This window comes from Capricornis sumatraensis, chromosome 22 (assembly GCF_032405125.1).
Source record: "Capricornis sumatraensis isolate serow.1 chromosome 22, serow.2, whole genome shotgun sequence".
NCBI classification, from domain to species: Eukaryota; Metazoa; Chordata; class Mammalia; order Artiodactyla; family Bovidae; genus Capricornis; species Capricornis sumatraensis.
This window is the reverse complement of record NC_091090.1, coordinates 36,176,799-36,196,611: the sequence shown is the minus strand read 5'-3', so window position 1 is coordinate 36,196,611 and position 19,813 is coordinate 36,176,799. Positions and strand designations below refer to the sequence as shown.

The 19,813-nt window shown below is 39.5% G+C and overlaps 1 protein-coding gene across 1 annotated transcript in view; it reads right to left on the bottom strand.

Moving 5' to 3' along the window:
* Positions 1–11,527: 11,527 nt before the first annotated feature.
* Positions 11,528–19,813, bottom strand: part of LOC138097984 (cytidine monophosphate-N-acetylneuraminic acid hydroxylase) — a 48,285-nt gene continuing 39,999 nt past the window's right edge. The window contains exons 13-15 of the mRNA XM_068994194.1: positions 16,180–16,295; positions 13,655–13,751; positions 11,528–12,690 (exon numbers count right to left, since the gene is read on the bottom strand). Coding sequence (XP_068850295.1) covers positions 12,682–12,690; positions 13,655–13,751; positions 16,180–16,295 — 222 coding nt within the window. The 3' untranslated portion in view covers positions 11,528–12,681. The remainder of the gene's footprint in view (positions 12,691–13,654; positions 13,752–16,179; positions 16,296–19,813) is intronic.

The following is a 19,813-nucleotide window of genomic DNA, read 5'->3' as shown; positions in this document are numbered from 1 at the left end:
CGGGCGACAGGCGCCTGGAGCCCAGCGGAGGAGCCGGGGACGACGAGGGCGAGCTGCTGACGGACAGCTGAACCCCTCTCTTCCCACAAACACCAGAGGAAGAGGATTCTGGCAAGAGTGACAGCTGGAGGTACTCTGAAGCCACCTCGGAGCCCGCGACGTGCAGGACGCAGGCCACATGCAGACACCGGCCGCAGAGAGCGGTCTCGCGCGCCGCGGGGTTTGGACGCGCTCCTCTTCCGCCACCTATCGGTGACCGCGGCTCATTGCAGTTTCCAAAGCTAACCTCGACTCCCCTGTGAAGAGGACCAAGGCAGGACAAGGACCAAGCCAGAAAAACTGGAACCATTCAAGGCCCATTTTTCTGCCTTCTGATTAATATAGATTTATTGCGTCCTCGGGGGGAAATACATCTTCTTAAAATCTCTATGGTCCATAGTGAAGTCGGTCAGTCGTGTCCGACTCTTTGTGACCCCGTGGACTGTAGCCCACCAGGCTCCTCCGTCCGTGGGATTCTCCAGGCAAGAATACTGGAGTGGGTTGCCGTTTCCTTCTCCAGGGGATCTTCCCAACCCAGGAATCGAACCCAGGTTTCCCGCAATGCAGGCAGGAATGCTGAGCTTTAACCTCTGAGCCACCAGGAAAGCCCAATATGGTCTATGATACTGGGTAAATTAGCTCTTGAGTTTCAGCTACCAAAATAATCATATATGGCGGTAAGGGATAGGCAGAGTTTTATCTTCTTTCTTACAGTTAGGTTAATGCTTTAGAATACATACGTGTATTAAGTGTTCTTTGTTGTTGCTCTTTTTCAGAAAAAATGAAGGGATGTTAAAAAGAGAAATAGTATAATAAGACTTGCAAGCAAGGAAGTGTGTAATGTGTGCAGAATTAACATTAGAGAGCTCCGTGGCGAATGAACTAGTGCAAGCATAGCATGAGAGATTGTCCATATGTTGTAGGGGTCTGTTCCTTAGGTGGCAGATTGATGAGGTGCTACCAAAAGCCAAACTGTTCATATCCTTCAAGTCAGTAATCCAACTTCAAGAATTCTATCCCAAGAAAAGAATCCAAAAATATGAAAAAAGTAAAATGGATGATGGTCTTCATAAGATTAGATAATGTTCAGCAAGAGAAGAGTTAGTTCTTGTTCATTCAGAATATGGAATATTGCAGACATTAAAATTATTTTAACACATAGCAAAATAAAAAATGTATACCCAAGAAAATAGAAATATTGAATAAAACCAGAAAAAAATATTTAAAATAGTAGAACTGAGTTAGAGGGTGGATTTAGAGTCTACAATACTATGTATACTAATGTTTGTTTTCTTAATTACATAATAAATACAAGAATGCGTTCTTGTTAATACATTTAAACTACACAAAATTATATTAATCAAGAAATGAAGGATCCTGTTACCTGCCTTCTCCTAGCTTGTCTGCTCCCTGTTAATAGACTGATGTAAAGCTCTCCAAGTCACACACACACACATTCATGTACACATTACTATATGTAGTGGTTTATTTTTAAGAAAATTTTTTTTGGCCATGTGACTTGTGGGATCTTTGATCCCCGACCAGGGATCAAACCCGTAGCCTCTACACTGAAGCATGGAGTTCTAACCCCTGGACAACCAGGGAATTCCCTGTAGTGCTATTTTAACATAAAACTCATAATATTGTATTCTTTGCAAGTTGATTCTTTCTAAAATCTGTATCATAAGTCTTTCTGAATCAATAATATATATTTACCTCATTGTTTTTAACCACTATTAGTATGATTTACTCTGATACATTTAATTATGTCACAATTGATAGATACTTGTTTCTTCTCATTTTTAAAATGTTAAATAATTTTGCAAATGAGTCTTCTTGTAAGCTTATCCTGGTACACCTTATTAATGAATTTAAGCTTCTTCTAGTTCATTCATTGGCCACTTGTATATCCTTAGAAAATTTCCTACTCATATTTCTTGCAAGTTTTTCTATTTCATTGTTTACATTTTAATAATTTATTTGTCAGGGTTCTTTATGAATTTTAGATTTTTATTGGGATTTAACTGAATTTAGAGATTTGTATGGGAGAAGGCAATGGCACCCCACTCCAGTACTCTTGCCTGTTAAATCCCATGGACGGAAGAGCCTGGTGGGCTACAGTCCATGGGGTTGCAAAGAGTCAAAGACAACTGAGCAACTTCACTTTGACTTTTCACTTTCATGCATTGGAGAAGGAAATGGCAACCCACTCCAGTATTCTTGCCTGGAGAATCCCAGGGACGGCAGAGCCTGGTGGGCTGCCATCTATGGGGTCGCACAGAGTCAGACACGACTGAAGCGACTTAGTAGTATTAGTAGTAGAGATTTGTAGAACACGAAATATTTGCACCCAGAGAATAATATACTTTCCCATTTGTTCTAGTTTTCTTTTATATCCCTTGACAGATATTACTGTTTTCTTGAGATCTTATTCACTTCTTGTTGGAATGTATATTACATAAGGAAGACATTTTCAATGGCTATTTATAGAACTGAAATCATTTTTAAATAGTTACCAGTCTAGTTGAAATCACAGCAGTTTCTTAAAGCTATAATGGTCTGTCAAATAACTCAAAGAAGTATAATTATTAGCCTACAATTTACTTATAAACAAGGGACATCAATTAACAGGTTTTTTTCATGTCTTAACACACATCCTTTCTTTGGCAAGTTACTTATTACTTGGCAGTAAACAAGGAGGCCAGGTGGGTATCCAGCCTCGGGCATCAAGGAAAATAATTCTAGTTACTCAATGGTCCTTCAAAATCTTTATGTGTTTAAAAACTGTGACGTCTTCAGGACAGGATGTCTCTGCCACCGCCTACATGTATCTTTTCTTCTGCACCTCCACCTGCATCAGGCCAGGTCTCAGCATTCCCTCACTAGAATGTCTCAGATCCTTAACAGATGACGAAATTAAGTTGTCGATAGTAAATTTTTTCAAAAGCAAGTTGGAGAATGATAAACTGATCTTAAAATTCTGAAGAGAAGATGTACAAGAATAGGTTTGAATGTGTTTTTTTGGCTTATCATTTACTTACTGAGAAGGGTGTCTTCAATTATCTTTGAGTTGAATTTATGTATTTCTTCTTTTAGTTATGTCATTCTTTTATACATTTTGAGGCTTTTATTATGTGCATATACAAATTTTTATAGCTTTCTGATTCACTAAAACTTGTAACATGATGAAGTATTCATCCTTGTCTGATGTTAAGTAACCTATGCCATCTTTTTTATGAGAATTTTCATGGTATGTATTTCCTCTGTTTTTTTTTCTTTCAAGCTTTTAGTATACTTATCTTTTAAGTATAGGTCTTGTTAGCAGTGCTTTTTTGAATCCAATCTGTCAATCTGTCTTTTAATGACAACATTTAATTCATTTACATTTTATGCAATTATTGATATAATCTACTATCTTGACTTTTGCTTTTGATTGTCCCATTTATGTTATCTTTCCTTTAATTGATTTCTTTCACTGGTAACTTTTTAAATGATTTCATTTTTCCTTTACGACCTTTGTGGTTATGCATTCTAGTTCCTTAAATGATTATCCTAATTACCCCAGAGATTACAAAATGTCTTCTTATGAGGTGCGTGTCAGTTATCAATTTATTGGCTCTCAACTTCAAGTCCATTCTTTATTGCCAGCTATGCAAAAAAGAATTATTTCTCCTTTGCTAGGCTTCCCTGGTGGCTCAACGGCAAAGAATCCACCTGCCAGTGCAGAATATGCAGGTTCTATCCCTGGGTCGGGAAGAAACTCTAGAGAAGGAAATGGCAACCCACTCCAATATTCTTGCCTGGAAATTCCCATGGACAGAGGAACCTGGCAGGCTACAGTCCACTGGGTCACAAAAGTCTGGACGCAACTTAGCAACAAAACGACAGCTTAGGATGTGGTATTGAGGTTCTGGGAGCAACTCTTCAGCATAATGTGGGTGGACTTGAGGTGTTGGTGTGGCAGTTCTGTGCCAGAAACCCTTAAGGCCTCTGCATATGGCTCCCTAGAGTCTAGGAGGAAAAATTCTGGAAAGATGAAACCACATCAGGAAAAGATTTTCAAGAATGGAAATATTTGGAAGGAGAAGATGGTGGAGGAATAGGATGGGGAGACCACTTTCTCCCTCACAAATTCATCAAAAGAACATTTCAACGCTGAGTAAACTTCACAAAACAACTTCTGAATGCTGGCAGAGGACATCAGGCACCCAGAAAAGCAGATCATTGTCTTCAAAAACAGATTTTTAATCTTTGCTTTTTGCTATTTGTTATCAATTTTGTACCTTTAAAAACCCAATCTTCAGTACCCATTTTTACTTGAGAGCGAGATTACTGGCTTGACCGCTCTCTCCTCCTTTGAACTCTCCTTTTTCTCCACCAGGTTGCCTCTGTCTCCTCCTTCCCCCTTCTCTTTTTTACCCAACTTCATGAATCTCTGTGTGTTCCAGACAGTGGAGAACACTTAGGAAACTGTTTACTGGCTGGATCTGTCTCTCCTTTTCATTTCCCTCTTTTACCCTCCTGGCCACCTCTGTCTCCTTCCTCCCTCTCCTCTTTGTATAACTCCGTGAACATCTCTGAGCGGTCCAGACAGTGGAGCGCACATAAGGAAGTGATTACTGCCTAGCTTGCTCTCTCCTCTTCTGATCCCACCTCATCTCATTCCAGTCACCTCTAACTACCCCCTCCCTCTTCTCTTCTCCATGTAACTCAGTGAGCCTCTCTGGGTATCCCTCAATGTGGAGAAACTTTTCATTTTTAACCTAGATGTTTTATCATCGGTGGTGTATAGATGGAGAAGTCTTGAAGCAACTGTAAAAATAAAACTGAAAACCAGAAGCAGGAGACTTAAGTCCAAATCCTGAGAACATCAGAGAACTCTTGACTCCAGGGAACATTAATAGATAGGAGCTCATCAAACGCCTCCATACCTACACTGAAACCAAGCACCACCCAAGGGCCAACAAGTTCCAGAGCAAGACATACCACGCAAATTCTCCAGCAACACAGGAACACACCCCTGAGCTTCAAAATACAGGCAGCTCAAGTTACTCCAAAACCATTGATATCTCATAACTCATTACTGGACACTTCACTGCACTCCAGAGAAAAGAAATCCAGCTCCAGCCACCAGAACTCCAACACAAGCTTCCCTAACCAAGAAACCTTGACAAGCCACTGATACAACCCCATCCACAGCAAGGAAACTCCATAATAAAGAGAACTCCACAAATTGCCAGAATACAGAAAGGCTACCCCAAACACAGCAATATAACCAAGATGAAGAGACAGAGGAATACCCAGCAGGTAAAGGAACAGGATAAATGCCCACCAAACCAAACAAAAGAGGAAGAGATAGGGAATCTACCTGATAAAGAATTCCAAATAATGATAGTGAAAATGATCCAAAATCTTGAAATCAAAATGGAATCACAGATAAATAGTCTGGAGACAAGGATTGAGAAGATGCAAGAAAGGTATAACAGGGACCTAGAAGAAATAAAAGAGTCAGTATATAATGAATAATGCAATAAATGAGATCAGAAACACTCTGGAGGCAACAAATAGTAGAACAACGGAGGCAGAAGATAGGATTAGTGAAATAGAAGATAGAATGGTAGAAATAAATGAATCAGAGAGGAAACAAGAAAAACAAATTAAAAGAAAGGAGGACAATCTCAGAGACCTCCAGGATGATATGAAACGCTCCAACATTCGAATTATCAGTTATCAGTTTATTGGAGTCCCAGAAGAAGAAGACAAAAAGAAAGACCATGAGAAAATCCTTGAAGAGATAATAGTTGAAAACTTCCATAAAATGGGGAAGGAAATAATCACCCAAGTCCAAGAAACCCAGAGTCTCAAACAGGATAAACCCAAGGCGGAATGCCCCAAGACATATATTAATCAAATTAACAAAGATCAAACATGAAGAACAAATATTAAAAGCAGCAAGGGAAAAACAACAAACACACAAGCGGATTCCCATAAGGATAACAGCTGATCTTTCAATAGAAACTCTTCAGGCCAGGAGGGAATGGCAAGACATACTTAAAGTGATGAAAGAAAATAACCTACAGCCCAGATTACTGTACCCAGCAAGGATCTCATTCAAATATGAAGGAGAAATCAAAAGCTTTACAGACAAGCAAAAACTGACAGAATTCAGCACCACCAAACCAGCTCTCCAACAATTGCTAAAGGATATTCTCTAGACAGGAAACACAAAAAGGGTGTATAAACCCGAACCCAAATCAATAAAGTAAATGGCAACAGGATCATACTTATCAATAATTACCTTAAACGTAAATGGGTTGAATGCCCCAACTAAAAGACAAAGGCTGGCTGAATGGATACAAAAACAAGACCCCTATATATGTTGTCTACAAGAGACCCACCTCAAAACAAGGGACACATACAGACTGAAAGTAAAGGGCTGGAAAAAGATATTCCATGCAAATAGAGACCAAAAGAAAGCAGGAGTAGCTATACTCATATCAGATAAAATAGAGTTTAAAACAAAGGCTGTGAAAAGAGACAAAGAAGGCCACTACATAATGATCAAAGGATCAATCCAAGAAGAAGATATAACAATTATAAATATATATGCACCCAATATAGGAGCACTGCAATGTGTAAGACAAATGCTAACAAGTATGAAAGGGGAAATTAACAATAACACAATAATGGTGGGAGACTTTAATACCCCACTCACATCTATGGACAGATCAACTAAACAGAAAATTAACAAAGAAACACAAACTTTAAATGATACAATAGACCAGTTGGACCTAATTGATATCTATAGGATATTTCACCCTAAAACAATGAATTTCACCTTTTTCTCAAGTGCCCACGGAACCTTCTCCAGGATAGATCATATCCTGGGCCATAAATCTAGCCCTGATAAATTCAAAAAAATTGAAATCATTCCAAGCATCTTTTCTGACCATAATGCATTAAGATTAGATCTCAATTACAGGAGAAAAACTATTAAAAATTCCCACATATGGAGGCTGAAAAACACGCTTCTGAATAACCAACAAATCACAGAATAAATAAAAAAGAAATCAAAATATGTATAGAAATGAATGAAAATGAAAACACAACAACCCAAAACCTGTGGGACACTATAAAAGCAGTGTTAAGGGGAAAGTTCATAGCACTACAGGCATACCTCAAGAAACAAGAAAAAAGTCAAATAAATAACCTAACTCTACACCTAAAGCAACTAGAAAAGGAAGAAATGGAGAACCCTAGTGTTAGTAGAAGGAAAGAAATCTTAAAAATTAGGGCAGAAACAAATGCAAAAGAAACAAAAGAGACCATAGCAAAAATCAACAAAGCCAAAACCTGGTTCTTTGAAAGGATAAATAAAATTGACAAACCATTAGCCAGACTCATCAAAAAACAAAGAGAGAAAAATCAAATCAATAAAATTAGAAATGAAAATGGAGAGATCACAACAGACAACACAGAAATACAACGGATCATAAGAGTCTACTATCAGCAATTATATGCCAATAAAATGGACAACATGGAAGAAATGGATAAATTCTTAGACAAGTACAACTTTCCAAAACTGAACCAGGAAGAAATAGAAAATCTTAGCAGACCCATCACAAGCATGGAAATTGAAACTCTAATCAGAAATCTTCCAGCAAACAAAAACCCAGGTCCAGACGGCTTCACAGCTGAATTCTACCAAAAATTTCGAGAAAAGCTAACACCTATCCTACTCAAACTCTTCCAGAAAATTGCAGAGGAAGGTAAACTTCCAAACTCATTCTATGAGGCCACCATCACCCTAATACCAAAACCTGACAAAGATGCCACAAGGAAAGAAAACTACAGGCCTATATCACTGATGAACATAGATGCAAAAATCCTTAACAAAATTCTAGCAATCAGAATCCAGCAACACATTAAAAAGATCATACACCATGACCAAGTGGGCTTTATCCCAGGGATGCAAGGATTCTTCAATATCCGCAAATCGATCAATGTAATTCACCACATCAACAAATTGAAAAATAAAAGCCATATGATTATCTCAATAGATGCGGAGAAAGCCTTTGACAAAATTCAACATCCATTTATGATAAAAACTCTCCAGAAAGCAGGAATAGAAGGAACATACCTCAACATAATAAAAGCTATATATGACAAACCCACAGCAAACATTATCCTCAATGGTGAAAAATTGAAAGCATTTCCCCTAAAGTCAGGAACAAGACAAGGGTGCCCACTTTCACTGCTACTATTCAACATAGTTCTGGAAGTTTTGGCCACAGCAATCAGAGCAGAAAAAGAAATCCAAATTGGAAAAGAAGAAGTAAAACTCTCACTGTTTGCAGATGACATGATCCTCTACATAGAAAACCCTAAAGACACCACCAGAAAATGACTAGAACTAATCAATGAATATAGTAAAGTTGCAGGATATAAAATCAACACACAGAAATCCCTTGCATTCCTATACACTAATAATGAGAAAGCAGAAAAAGAAATTAAAGAAACAATTCCATTCACCATTGCAACGAAAAGAATAAAATACTTGGGAATATATCTACCTAAAGAAACTAAAGACCTATATATAGAAAACTATAAAACACTGATGAAAGAAATCAAAGAGGACACTAACAGATGGAGAAATATACCATGTTCATGGATCAGAAGAGTCAATATAGTGAAAATGAGTATAATACCCAAAGCAATCTACAGATTCAGTGCAATCCCTATCAAGCTACCAGTGGTATTTTTCACAGAGCTAGAACAAATAATTTCACAATTTTTATGGAAATATAAAAAAACCTCGAATAGCCAAAGCAATCTTGAGAAAGAAGAATGGAACTGGAGGAATCAACCTGCCTGACTTCAGGCTCTACTACAAAGGCACAGTGATCAAGACAGTGTGGTACTGGCACAAAGACAGAAATATAGATCAATGGAACAAAATACAAAGCCCAGAGATAAATCCACACACCTACGGACACCTTATCTTTGACAAAGGAGGCAAGAATATACAATGGAGTAAAGACAATCTCTTTAACAAGTGGTGCTGGGAAAACTGGTCAACCACTTGTAAAAGAATGAAACTAGATCACTTTCTAACACCATTCACAAAAATAAACTCAAAATGGATTAAGGATCTAAATGTAAGACCAGAAACTATAAAACTCCTAGAGGAGAACTTAGGCAAAACACTCTCCGACATAAATCACAGCAGGATCCTCTATGATCCACCTCCCAGAATTCTGGAAATAAAAGCAAAAATAAACAAATGGGATCTAATTAAAATTAAAAGCTTCTGCACAACAAAGGAGAATATAAGCAAGGTGAAAAGACAGCCTTCAGAATGGGAGAAAATAATAACAAATGAAGCAACTGACAAACAACTAATCTCAAAAATATACAAGCAACTTATGCAGCTCAATTCCAGAAAAATAAATGACCCAAACAAAAAATGGGCCAAAGAACTAAATAGACATTTCTCCAAAGAAGACATACGGATGGCTAACAAACACATGAAAAGATGCTCAACATCACTCATTATCAGAGAAATGCAAATCAAGACTACAATGAGGTACCATTTCACACCAGTCAGAATGGCTGCGATGCAAAAGACTGCAAGCAATAAATGCTGGAGAGGGTGTGGAGAAAAGGGAACCTTCTTACACTGTTGGTGGGAATGCAAACTAGTACAGCCACTATGGAGAACAGTGTGGACATTCCTTAAAAAACTGGAAATAGAACTGCCTTATGACCCAGCAATCCCACTGCTGGGCATACACACCGAGGAAACCAGAATTGAAAGAGACACATGTACCCCAATGTTCATCGCAGCACTGTTTATAATAGCCAGGACATGGAAGCAACCTAGATGTCCATCAACAGATGAATGGATAAGAAAGCTGTGGTACACACACACTATGGAGTATTACTCAGCCATTAAAAAGAATACAGTTGAATCAGTTCTAATGAGGTGGATGAAACTGGAGCCGATTATACAGAGGGAAGTAAGCCAGAAAGAAAAACACCAATACAGTATACTAACACATATATATGGAATTTAGAAAGATGGTAATGATAACCCTATATGCGAGACAGCAAAAGAGACACAGATGTATAGAACAGCCTTTTGGACTCAGAGGGAGAGGGAGAGGGTGGGATGATTTGGGAGAAGGGCATTGAAACACGTATACCATCATGTAAGAAGCAAATCGCTAGTCTATGTTCGATACAGGATACAGGATGCTTTGGGCTGGTGCACTGGGATGACCCAGAGAGATGATAAGGGGAGGGTGGTGGGAGGGGGGTTCAGGGTTGGGAACTCATGTACACCTGTGGTGGATTCATGTCAATGTATGGCAAAACCAATATGGTATTGTAAAGTAAAAAAATAAAATTAAAAAAAAAAAAAAAAAAGAACAAAAAACGACAGCTAGTATGAAGTTAAGTTTTGTCTGTAGAGGGCACTAGAGGAGCACTAGAGAAGGAAGTGGTTTCTGTTCTTTTGTTTCTTCAGACTTGGGCTCCTGAAATAAGAGATGAGCAACAGTTCCCAGCTGGTAGCTGTTACCCTGGTACCCTCTAAAGTAGCTTTAGGATTGTGCAGTCTGCAAGTCACCTCCCTAAAGATGGCTTTCCCAGCATTGCCTTGAATGGCTCTGAGCTTGTTTCAAGGCATTCGGCTTGTTCGCCTTTCTTGGCAGGAACAGATGCCTATCCAGTCAGTTCAGTTCAGTTCAGTTCAGTCACTCAGTCGTGTCCGACTCTTTGCGACCCCATGAACCACAGCATGCCAGGCCTCCCTGTCCATCACCAACTCCCAGAGTCCACCCAAACCCATGTCCATTGAGTGGGTGATGCCATCCAACCATCTCATCCTCTGTTGTCCCCTTCTCCTCCTGCCCTCTCCATGGCATAAAGAAAACCAGCCCCTAATGCCAAGATTACCTCTGTGGGTTTCTGTTTTCTCCTGATGTTGATAGCAGTGGAGATGGTGGAAAGTGGTTATACTCTGGGTATATTTTGAAAGTAAAGGTGATGGGATCTGTTGATACAATGGATGTTAGCGCAAAGTATAAAGAATGATCTCATAGTTTGGAAGTCATGGAAATGAGATCTGAGATATGAGAAAGGGAAAGAGGGCAGGTAAGGTAGAAAAATGACAAGAGAGGTTGATGTGGACACAAGTGGAAAAGAATCAAAGATGACTAAGAAGAAAAGTGAGGACATGCAGGGTCAATGGACTAAAGGCCTTGTAATATCAAAGAATTGCTGGAGTCAGGGTATCAGAAGATGATAGCTAGGAAGACAGCATGAAAATAAAGATAGGCTTGGTGGTAAGAAAACATCCATATTTTAAAATAATCTTTTATTTGCTCCTCATACACATTTTATCATATATTCATATACTGACATACATTACATTTATTTTTCAGTAATAATTGAATAATTTACTATAGAGCATAAATCACAAAACATAGGTAGAATGTATGAAGTGAATCAGAGACATCAAATATCATATTATTATCTTTGTAAGAAGTAGATAATCATGAGATTTAAGGAGAATCTTAAATCTTAATCTTCAGAGTTAAAGAGGTAGTATACATAATTAGGAAATCAGTTCTGATGTTCAGATCAATGAGGTTTGTGTGTACTGGAAACATCAATATTAAAATAGAAACACAGTCAACAATCACATTTCCTAGAGATAGTGTGCTAATCATAGGAAAATCATCAAAAACTACAGACATTAACAGAAACAGATACATTAGTTGTGGGTTTTAACCACTGCAACAGTGTTTTCAAGTATTCAGAAGAGGACTTCTTAATTTCTTCAAGATATAGGTCTCGACTGTTGATTATTCTATTGAGATTGAAAGATTTTTGTCTATAGGACTCACTTGGTCATTAGCTAGTGTTCATATATTTTATTCAAAGATACCATTATTTGTTAGAATTTATAATATACATTAAGTAATAAATTTTTATCACTGAACCAAAATTATTTCAGTCCCAAAGAAATTTTACATCTTGGGTAGCCTCTGCAGCCTTGTTTTGGTAAATATATGACTTCAACGAAACTTTTTCAGAAACTGCAAACAGCTCATGAATGCTTCTTACTCAGTTACATTCATGGACTCTATCTGGGGAGTCAATCTATTAAGGAACAAAATGTCTATGTTTACATTCTTTTTAAGTTCCATTTTAACTTTTTCTCTTCCTTATTTTCTTCTTACAGCCCCTCATTTATCTGTTTCTCTCCTTTCTTCTCTTCTTCTAACCCAGCATCTGCTCCCCCACCCCTTTCTTTTCCTTGTCTTCTAGGAAACCTTTTCTCCTCCTGTTCTACTTCTTCTGTACTTGGATTTACATCTCCTGTTGTCTTTGTTTTCCACAGAGAATTTGTTCCTAAGGCATTCATGGGTTCTTTTACAGAAAATTATGGACAGAATAATTAAAATATCAATACTCTGGCTATGTAGTGATCCACAAACATAAGATATGTGAACATTTCACAAACACAACATTTGATTATCCATTGCTGATGTCAGTAAGGCATACATAGTCTCTTTGGTATAAGCTTCATGTTCAAGATACAGCATCAGTGAATACTTGAATTTTTCATGCAGCTTAGTATCCCTGTGAATTTAAGATATTACTAATGAACAGCAGTATGAAACTCTTTTCAATATTTATTCAGTTTTTATTGCACTGAGGTGACTTTTTATTTTTAGTCTTTTGTTCAGGTTATATACTCTATGATGCTTTAAGGTAAGTGAGACTCTAAAGCTGGGCTGTAAACTGAAATGACTCTCCTCCCAACTTTTCATAGATTCGCCCTATGAGTGGTTATAGGTCCCATGATTCTCCTGTTTCTTTCATAAGGCTCTTACGGTCAATGTTTATTGTACACTTACCATGTGTCACTCACTCTTCTAGAAAGGCCTGAAGAATACGACATAACCCCATGAGGTAGGTGCTATTATTATGTTCACTTCATAGATGAAAATCGGAGACACAGATTCCCCAAAGGTCACAAAGGAGGTGACAGAACCAAGATTTTAATTCAAGTGGTCAGTTTCCAAGTCTCAAGTGTTGACCACCATATGCCTGCTTCCTTGCTAAGGCAACTTGGAAACGCATGCATCGACCTCCCGACAGCTGAGATCTTCATCTCTGCTCCCTTTCATTATACAGCTGTCCTTTCACCTATCTTTATTCAGATCTGCTCCATCAGCAAGACCTTGGACTTGGCAATCCCTCATTCAGCTGCCTCCTTACCTTTAACACCTCCCACTTTTTCACAACTACAGAACCTCCTCAGCATCTCCATTGAACCTCCTGACTCTTTGTTCTCCCAGGGCCATTCATGCCTTATTCCTGCTTTCCCTTCCTTCTCTGCCACACCAGGAGGACCTGCCATCGCTCTAATTCATCTTATATTTTCCAACCTTTTAACTTCACTCACTCATTCTGTCTGGATTATTCTATCTTCTCTCCCTCCATTTCAGCTTATTAAAAATATCCCCCAACCTTCAAATGCCAAAAACAAATGTGATGGGATGGATATAAATGTGTCTCCCAGATCCACAAGCTGCTTTACCTGGGAGATCTCAGGTCCTCTCTCCCCACAGTACGTTAGGAAGGACTTCCAGTTGGGCGGTGTTAGGGGGAGTTTTATTTGAAAATGGTTCCAAAACCTGTAAAAGGGATAAAGCAGAAAAATATGTTTGGGGAACGTCCATGCCCGTTGTTTTGCCAAGATCTGTCTGGTACCTGGTACTCTGCTCTCCCTGAGACAGCATTTCTTGTGCTGTTTTAGATATTTGTGTAGTTTCACATTTCCAGTACGTTGAATGCAGTCCCTTAAAACGTGACAACTGTGTCTTATTTTTATTTGTCTGTGATAGGCCTTGCTTTAAGGAATTAGCATATGTAAAAGATAGATTTGTATTCTATACACAAAAGCATTAGGACCTAGTATTGGAGAGGGTGCAGATAAGCAGGCTGGTACAATATTTCTGAGAAGGTGAGCTGCCTTCCTCAGAACAATCTGGCAGATGCATCAGAAGTCTACACGCTGCACGTGTGTTGGACACTAGCAGCTCCACTCCTAGGAATTTATCCTAAGAAACCGCTATGAACGTACGCATGACACATCAACAAGTTTATTTGCCAAAACGTCATTTCAAACAATGAAAAGTTAGAAACTTACAGGGTGCATCAGAGACTGCTCAGTAAACACGTAGATACAAAAGTATATATAGTACTGTCCCATTTTTATTTTTAAAAAAAGTGCCTGTGACGAAAGAGTAACTAGATGTGTGTGTTAGTTGTTCAGTCGTGTCTGACTGTTTGTGACCCCATGGACCATAGCCCGCCAGGCTCCTCTGTCCATGGAATTTTCCAGGCAAGAATACTGGAGTAGTTTGCCATTTCCTTTTCCAAAAGGAACTAGATACCAAAATACAAATTGCCTCTCTGGATGGTGAGGTCATTTGTTGTTTAAACAGTATTTTGTTTTGGAAGGTTTTTTTTTTTATTATTAAACATGAAAAAAAAATTTCCTGCAGTAGATATGTATTGGTTTTATGACCAGAAAAAAAATATTTAATCAACTCATAAATGCCATTTTGAGAACAACAAAGATAAATTGGGCTGTGACTGCTTTCTAAGATTTATTATGGAATTCTCTTACACTTACACTTCTCTTACATTTATGACCTGTGTTATCAAAACAATACACCAAAATAGTCTTCAGCATCAGTATCCCAGAAACTTCCAAGTGAAAGTGAAAGACTCTCAGTTGTGTCCGACTCTTTGCGACCCCATGGACTGTATAGTCCATGGAGTTCTCCAGGCCAGAATACTGGAGTGGGTAGCCCTTCCCTTCTCTAGGGCATCTTCCCAACTCAAGATGGCATTATTTTTTTTAAAGAAAAGTAACCTTCAAATCTTCCCCAAAGTTGCTACATTTCCTTTTTTTTTCCAGAACAAGAAGTATAAGTGCCGCTGAAAATGAGCAAAACTTGGAATGTTTTTTAGCAGGTAAAATATTTGAGGTTGATCTATGCGTCCCAACACTAGGGACCCCAAAGATAAATTAATGAGTAACAATGCAAATTACATATGTACTAGGATGACACTGAAGAACAACAGCAACAATAACCTCCCGTCCCCAACTATGTGGGACGTTTTATTGAGAACAAATGAAGTTACTGAAGTTACAAATGAAGTGCTGATGCACTCAGAGATAGGCCTGGGATGATACACAAAGTGTTACCTGGGAAAGTGGGTGGAGGGAACAGCAGAAAACAGATACAGTTTTCAGGGAGGTGTGGGTGGGGTAGGTTTATTTCTTTTTATTTTATATACTTCTACATTCTTTAAATGTTTTAAAAATGATTTCAAAGCATTCAAAAAGAAATAAAAAAGAAAATTCAAGACATGCCTGTGCTTTTGAGCTCAAGGCAGAAACGAGATAGTAGGCTTTGCTTGTTTAAAATTAAATTCCTGAACTTTTCAGAAGGTCAGTGGTAATGATAAGAAAGTATTCTCCCTCTTGCTGTTTATGTTGTAAATATGAAGATAGCAAGTGGGCGTTCCTGACCCTTAACTCAGCTAGTCCAATGATAGTCTCAAAGACATATACAGTTTTGCAATGAGAAACTTGCACGGTTTTAAAGTGTAAGCAGGTAGAGATTCAGAGGGCCATTCTCCTTAACTAACTAGCTCACCAAAGTCATGCTCAGAGCTGGGCACTGACAAAAATGTGAGATGGGAAATGATTGTCTTCAATGATCAAGTAGTTGCACATAAACAACCCCTCCTTGTTCCTGTCTCGGCCAGGCACGTTCTTTCTCTCTTAAAACGCCCTTCCCTTTCCTGTACCAAGAAAGAGACTTTCAAAAGAGACTGAAACATATTTGCATGAATGTAGAAACAACGGCTCTTTAAAATGTTATTTTTCTAACCAGATTTGCTTTTCAACAGATTAACAAAGAAAGCGTTGATGGTGGAATCGCACACACCCATCAAAATCTGGGGGCAGAGTCAGCCACTGACTGCTTATACACCCACAGCGTCCTCTGCCGTGGCCTAGGGGATGGCAGGCATTTTCAGACTTACAGATGATGGTATATGTCAGGATCCCGCTGGAGCCGGGTTTGGAATCCTATGTACAGGTCGTCCCAGAGCAGGCCATTCTTCACCACGTGTCTGATGACGTCAACCCGGCTCCGAATCTGAAACAGATACGGAACAACTAGCAGGGATGCCCCAGCCAGCACAGAGCATCGGTATCAACCCCTTGTGTCCCTGAAAGAGGCAGCTGTCTATAAGGCAGGGGTCTGAGAAGTCAAGGAGAAAAGCCTACTGAAGTTGACATCACAGGCTGAGGTGGGGAGAGGACACCTGAGTGCCACAGAAATTGAAGGAAGGAAAACAGGAAGTGTATCCGGAGCCGGGGGAGCAGAGTGGGGAGGTGGGGGCAGAGTGACAGAGAGCACAGACAGAATCAGATTGCTGGGCTCAAATCCATGGTCTAGCTGTGTGATCCTGGCTACCATTCCATGCCTCAGTTTCCTCATCTATAAAATGGAGATAATAGACCATCCCTCAAGGGACTGTGGTGAAGATTCACTGAGTCAATGTACATAAAATGTGTAAAACAAGGCCTGCCACTGAGCAATAGTACCTTAATTCAGTGGCCAAGGCCCTTACCTTTCAAGAATCCCAACTCCTGACACAGGATCTGTTGACTAGTCAAAGGTGCCCAGGGTTAGGAGACAAGCAGAGATGGTTTTGAGTCTCAGCTCAGCACTTACTAATCATGTGACCTTAACCTTGCTAAGCCTCGGTCTCCTGTGTTACTGTTGTGAGAAAAAAAGAGATATTTATGAAATTAAAAAAAAAAGCACAAAGTAGTGTGACGGGAAGTTACTAAGGTTGGACATGGTTTTAACACTTCATTGGCATCCTTTTTCAGTATCCGGCATTACATTTTTTTCTCCTGACAAATATGCTAATGCCAGTAGAGGCAACTTTATCACAAATGACAGAATGATCAGAAGACTGGTGTTTGGATTTATTCCTCTTTCCCACACCATTGTGACAAAACAGTGACATCCACTGTGAACTGAGAAGGCAAACACAGGTCAAAGGATCTCTTATTTTGCCAACAGAGACTCAGAAACATGACTGTGCAGCTTGTCAAGTTGAGGACTGCCCAGCTAAGGTGCAGTATCAAGATTAAATTCCTTGCAGTGGAGGAGAGAAGGTCTTTCATGATTTTTCAAACTAGAGTCAAGCACGTGGAAGAATCAGGCAGGCTTTGAGAAATGTTTGGACTATAAAATGGAAAGGTCTTGGTGGTTTGATTACATCTGGGGATGAGGGAAAAGGGAAAAGGTGAAAATCTCTGCTTCTAGCTGGAGTCACTGGTGGGTTGGGGAGAGGGGGCGGAGGCACTAACATTGCCAATGATCAGACAGAAAACAAGAAAGTGCACTTTTAAGAGAATTTTGAATTTTGAACAATGAGGTACAAGGATTTGAAATCCAGGTGATATTATCCAGTAGGCAATTGACTCTAATGAATCCAAAGCTGGACAGTGTTGGTGGGAGCTGGGCAAAGTCTGGGCAGGACGTACGGATTTTTGGAGCCATTAGCAGGGAAGTGGTGCTAGCAAATGTGTTCACCCAGATACAGGCTTGAGAAGATGAGTGGGTTGAGCACAGAATCCTGATGGAAAACAGGAGATGTAAGTGGTGGCTGGAGAAAGAGACCCCCAAAGAATAAAGAAGAGACGTTAGGAGGCCTAGTGTCACTGGAGCTGAGAAAGGACTTCTAGTTCAAAATGATGGACAGATCCCATGCATAACCTGCCTTCCACTCACTTCTGGATGCAACTGAAGTTGCTGACAAAGCAACTGCACAGGTATGAGCTGCCACAATGAAGAAGCGAAGTGAGTCGTTGGCAGGAGATTTCAACTAATGAATGTGAATGTGGAAAGCAGGTAGGTGAGTGGCATTAAAGAACAGGGCAGAGGCTGCAGAATCCAGGACAGTATGAGAAAGGACATTCAGATTTGGAATGAGAAGAGGTAGGTCTATGGATAATAGCAGGAGCACAGAGCACAAAATTAGGTACATGAAATAGTGAATACCCACTTTTCTATGCTTACACGTGGTTCCAGAGCCAAATACCTTCAGACAGTTCTCTGACTAAACGGAATCAATTTTACAGGAAGAATGAAGGCAGGGAGTGTATTTGTGATGCCTTTTCACAAATACAAGGACCTCCACATTTTGATATTTTGGAGCCCCTCAGCCTAATAGCTGGCTCCTCACCTTCATAAACTTAAATGAGTGCTCCCTTGTCCACATACAATCTAGGTTATAGTTCATAGCCTACTCCCTTTAAAAAAACTGAATTGACCTTCCGCATTTATAAATCTAGATGTTTCACATGAAAATCCAGATATCCAAGTTTTTGGGAAAATTCAGCGGATCAGCTGGCACTCAGTAGGGGCTCCTCCCTTCTCATGCTTTCCACTTGACCCAGTCCCCACTCAGCTCCACCTGTTAAAGATCTGCCTGGGGTCCATCTGTGAGCATTTAAGCATGTAACCCCCACCTTCAAGTAAAGCCTGCTGGACAATAAGTCTTACCCATATACAGAGAGCCCTGAGTCAGCTTGAAAAGGTCTTTTTTTTTGGTAAATATAGATTAATCCCTTAATTCTTAAAAGTCACCACAGTGGAATAAGCAACACTGCATGCAACTAGAAGCCAAAGGAGCAATGCCTTCAGGCGTCCGTGGAAAGTGACTGCCACCCAGCATTATGTGTTCAGCAAGCTGCTGTGCAAGATCAGGCAGAAAGTACTTAAACGGTAGCTTCTGTGCAAACTTTCTTCAGCAGATACCTAAGCAGAAAATACCACAAAGGAGGAAAGCAAAGAAGTGAAGACATGGGTGGGGTCTAGAAGAGGCTGAGGGAGGTCACAGGGTGACAGATTGGCAGCAGACCTAGAGAGGAGCCCATCCAGACCGGAGCAGGAGCTCCTGAGAGCGCTAGGGGCTGGGCATCTAGGAAAGATGGAGAGTTGGCATGATAGAAAATATATTCATGTGTTTGAAAGGCAGTGAATGTCTCCCCTCCAAAAAAGGCAATATGAGAAGGCTCCAAGTGGCAAGAGATGGAGCTCTTCCAAGGATAACCTCTTTAAACAAACCTCAACATACCGAAATATCACTAATATCCTGAGATATAAAAGCACTTGAGTCAAAAGAGGGACCACCATGTATGCGGCAGGCATGACGATTTGCCCCATAGTGTGGTAAGTCTGCTCGTTTGTATTAAAGAGAGCTGTTGCTAGCTTTATTTAACAGAAGCAATGTGAAAAGCTGTAAAAACACGCCTTTATTTTTCAATGACGTATTTTAAATGAACTTAAGATTTTAAAAATTCCAAGGAAAAATCTCCCGTATGGTTAAGAGATACCTTAATTTATAAGTTTCGTAAATTCAGATTTAAGAAGCAATGCAGTGTCTAAATATACAGACTTTACAGTTAGACCCCTTGCTGCTAAAGCCTTCATCATGATTTACAAGCTGTATGACCTTGGGCAGATTATTGAACCTCTCGGCATGGGATTTTCCTCATCTGTAGCGGAGTATAGTAATATCATATCATGGTTGTTATATCAAATGACTTTATAGTTATGAAGCTGTGTTATGTATGTTTGGTAAAAAAAAGCAA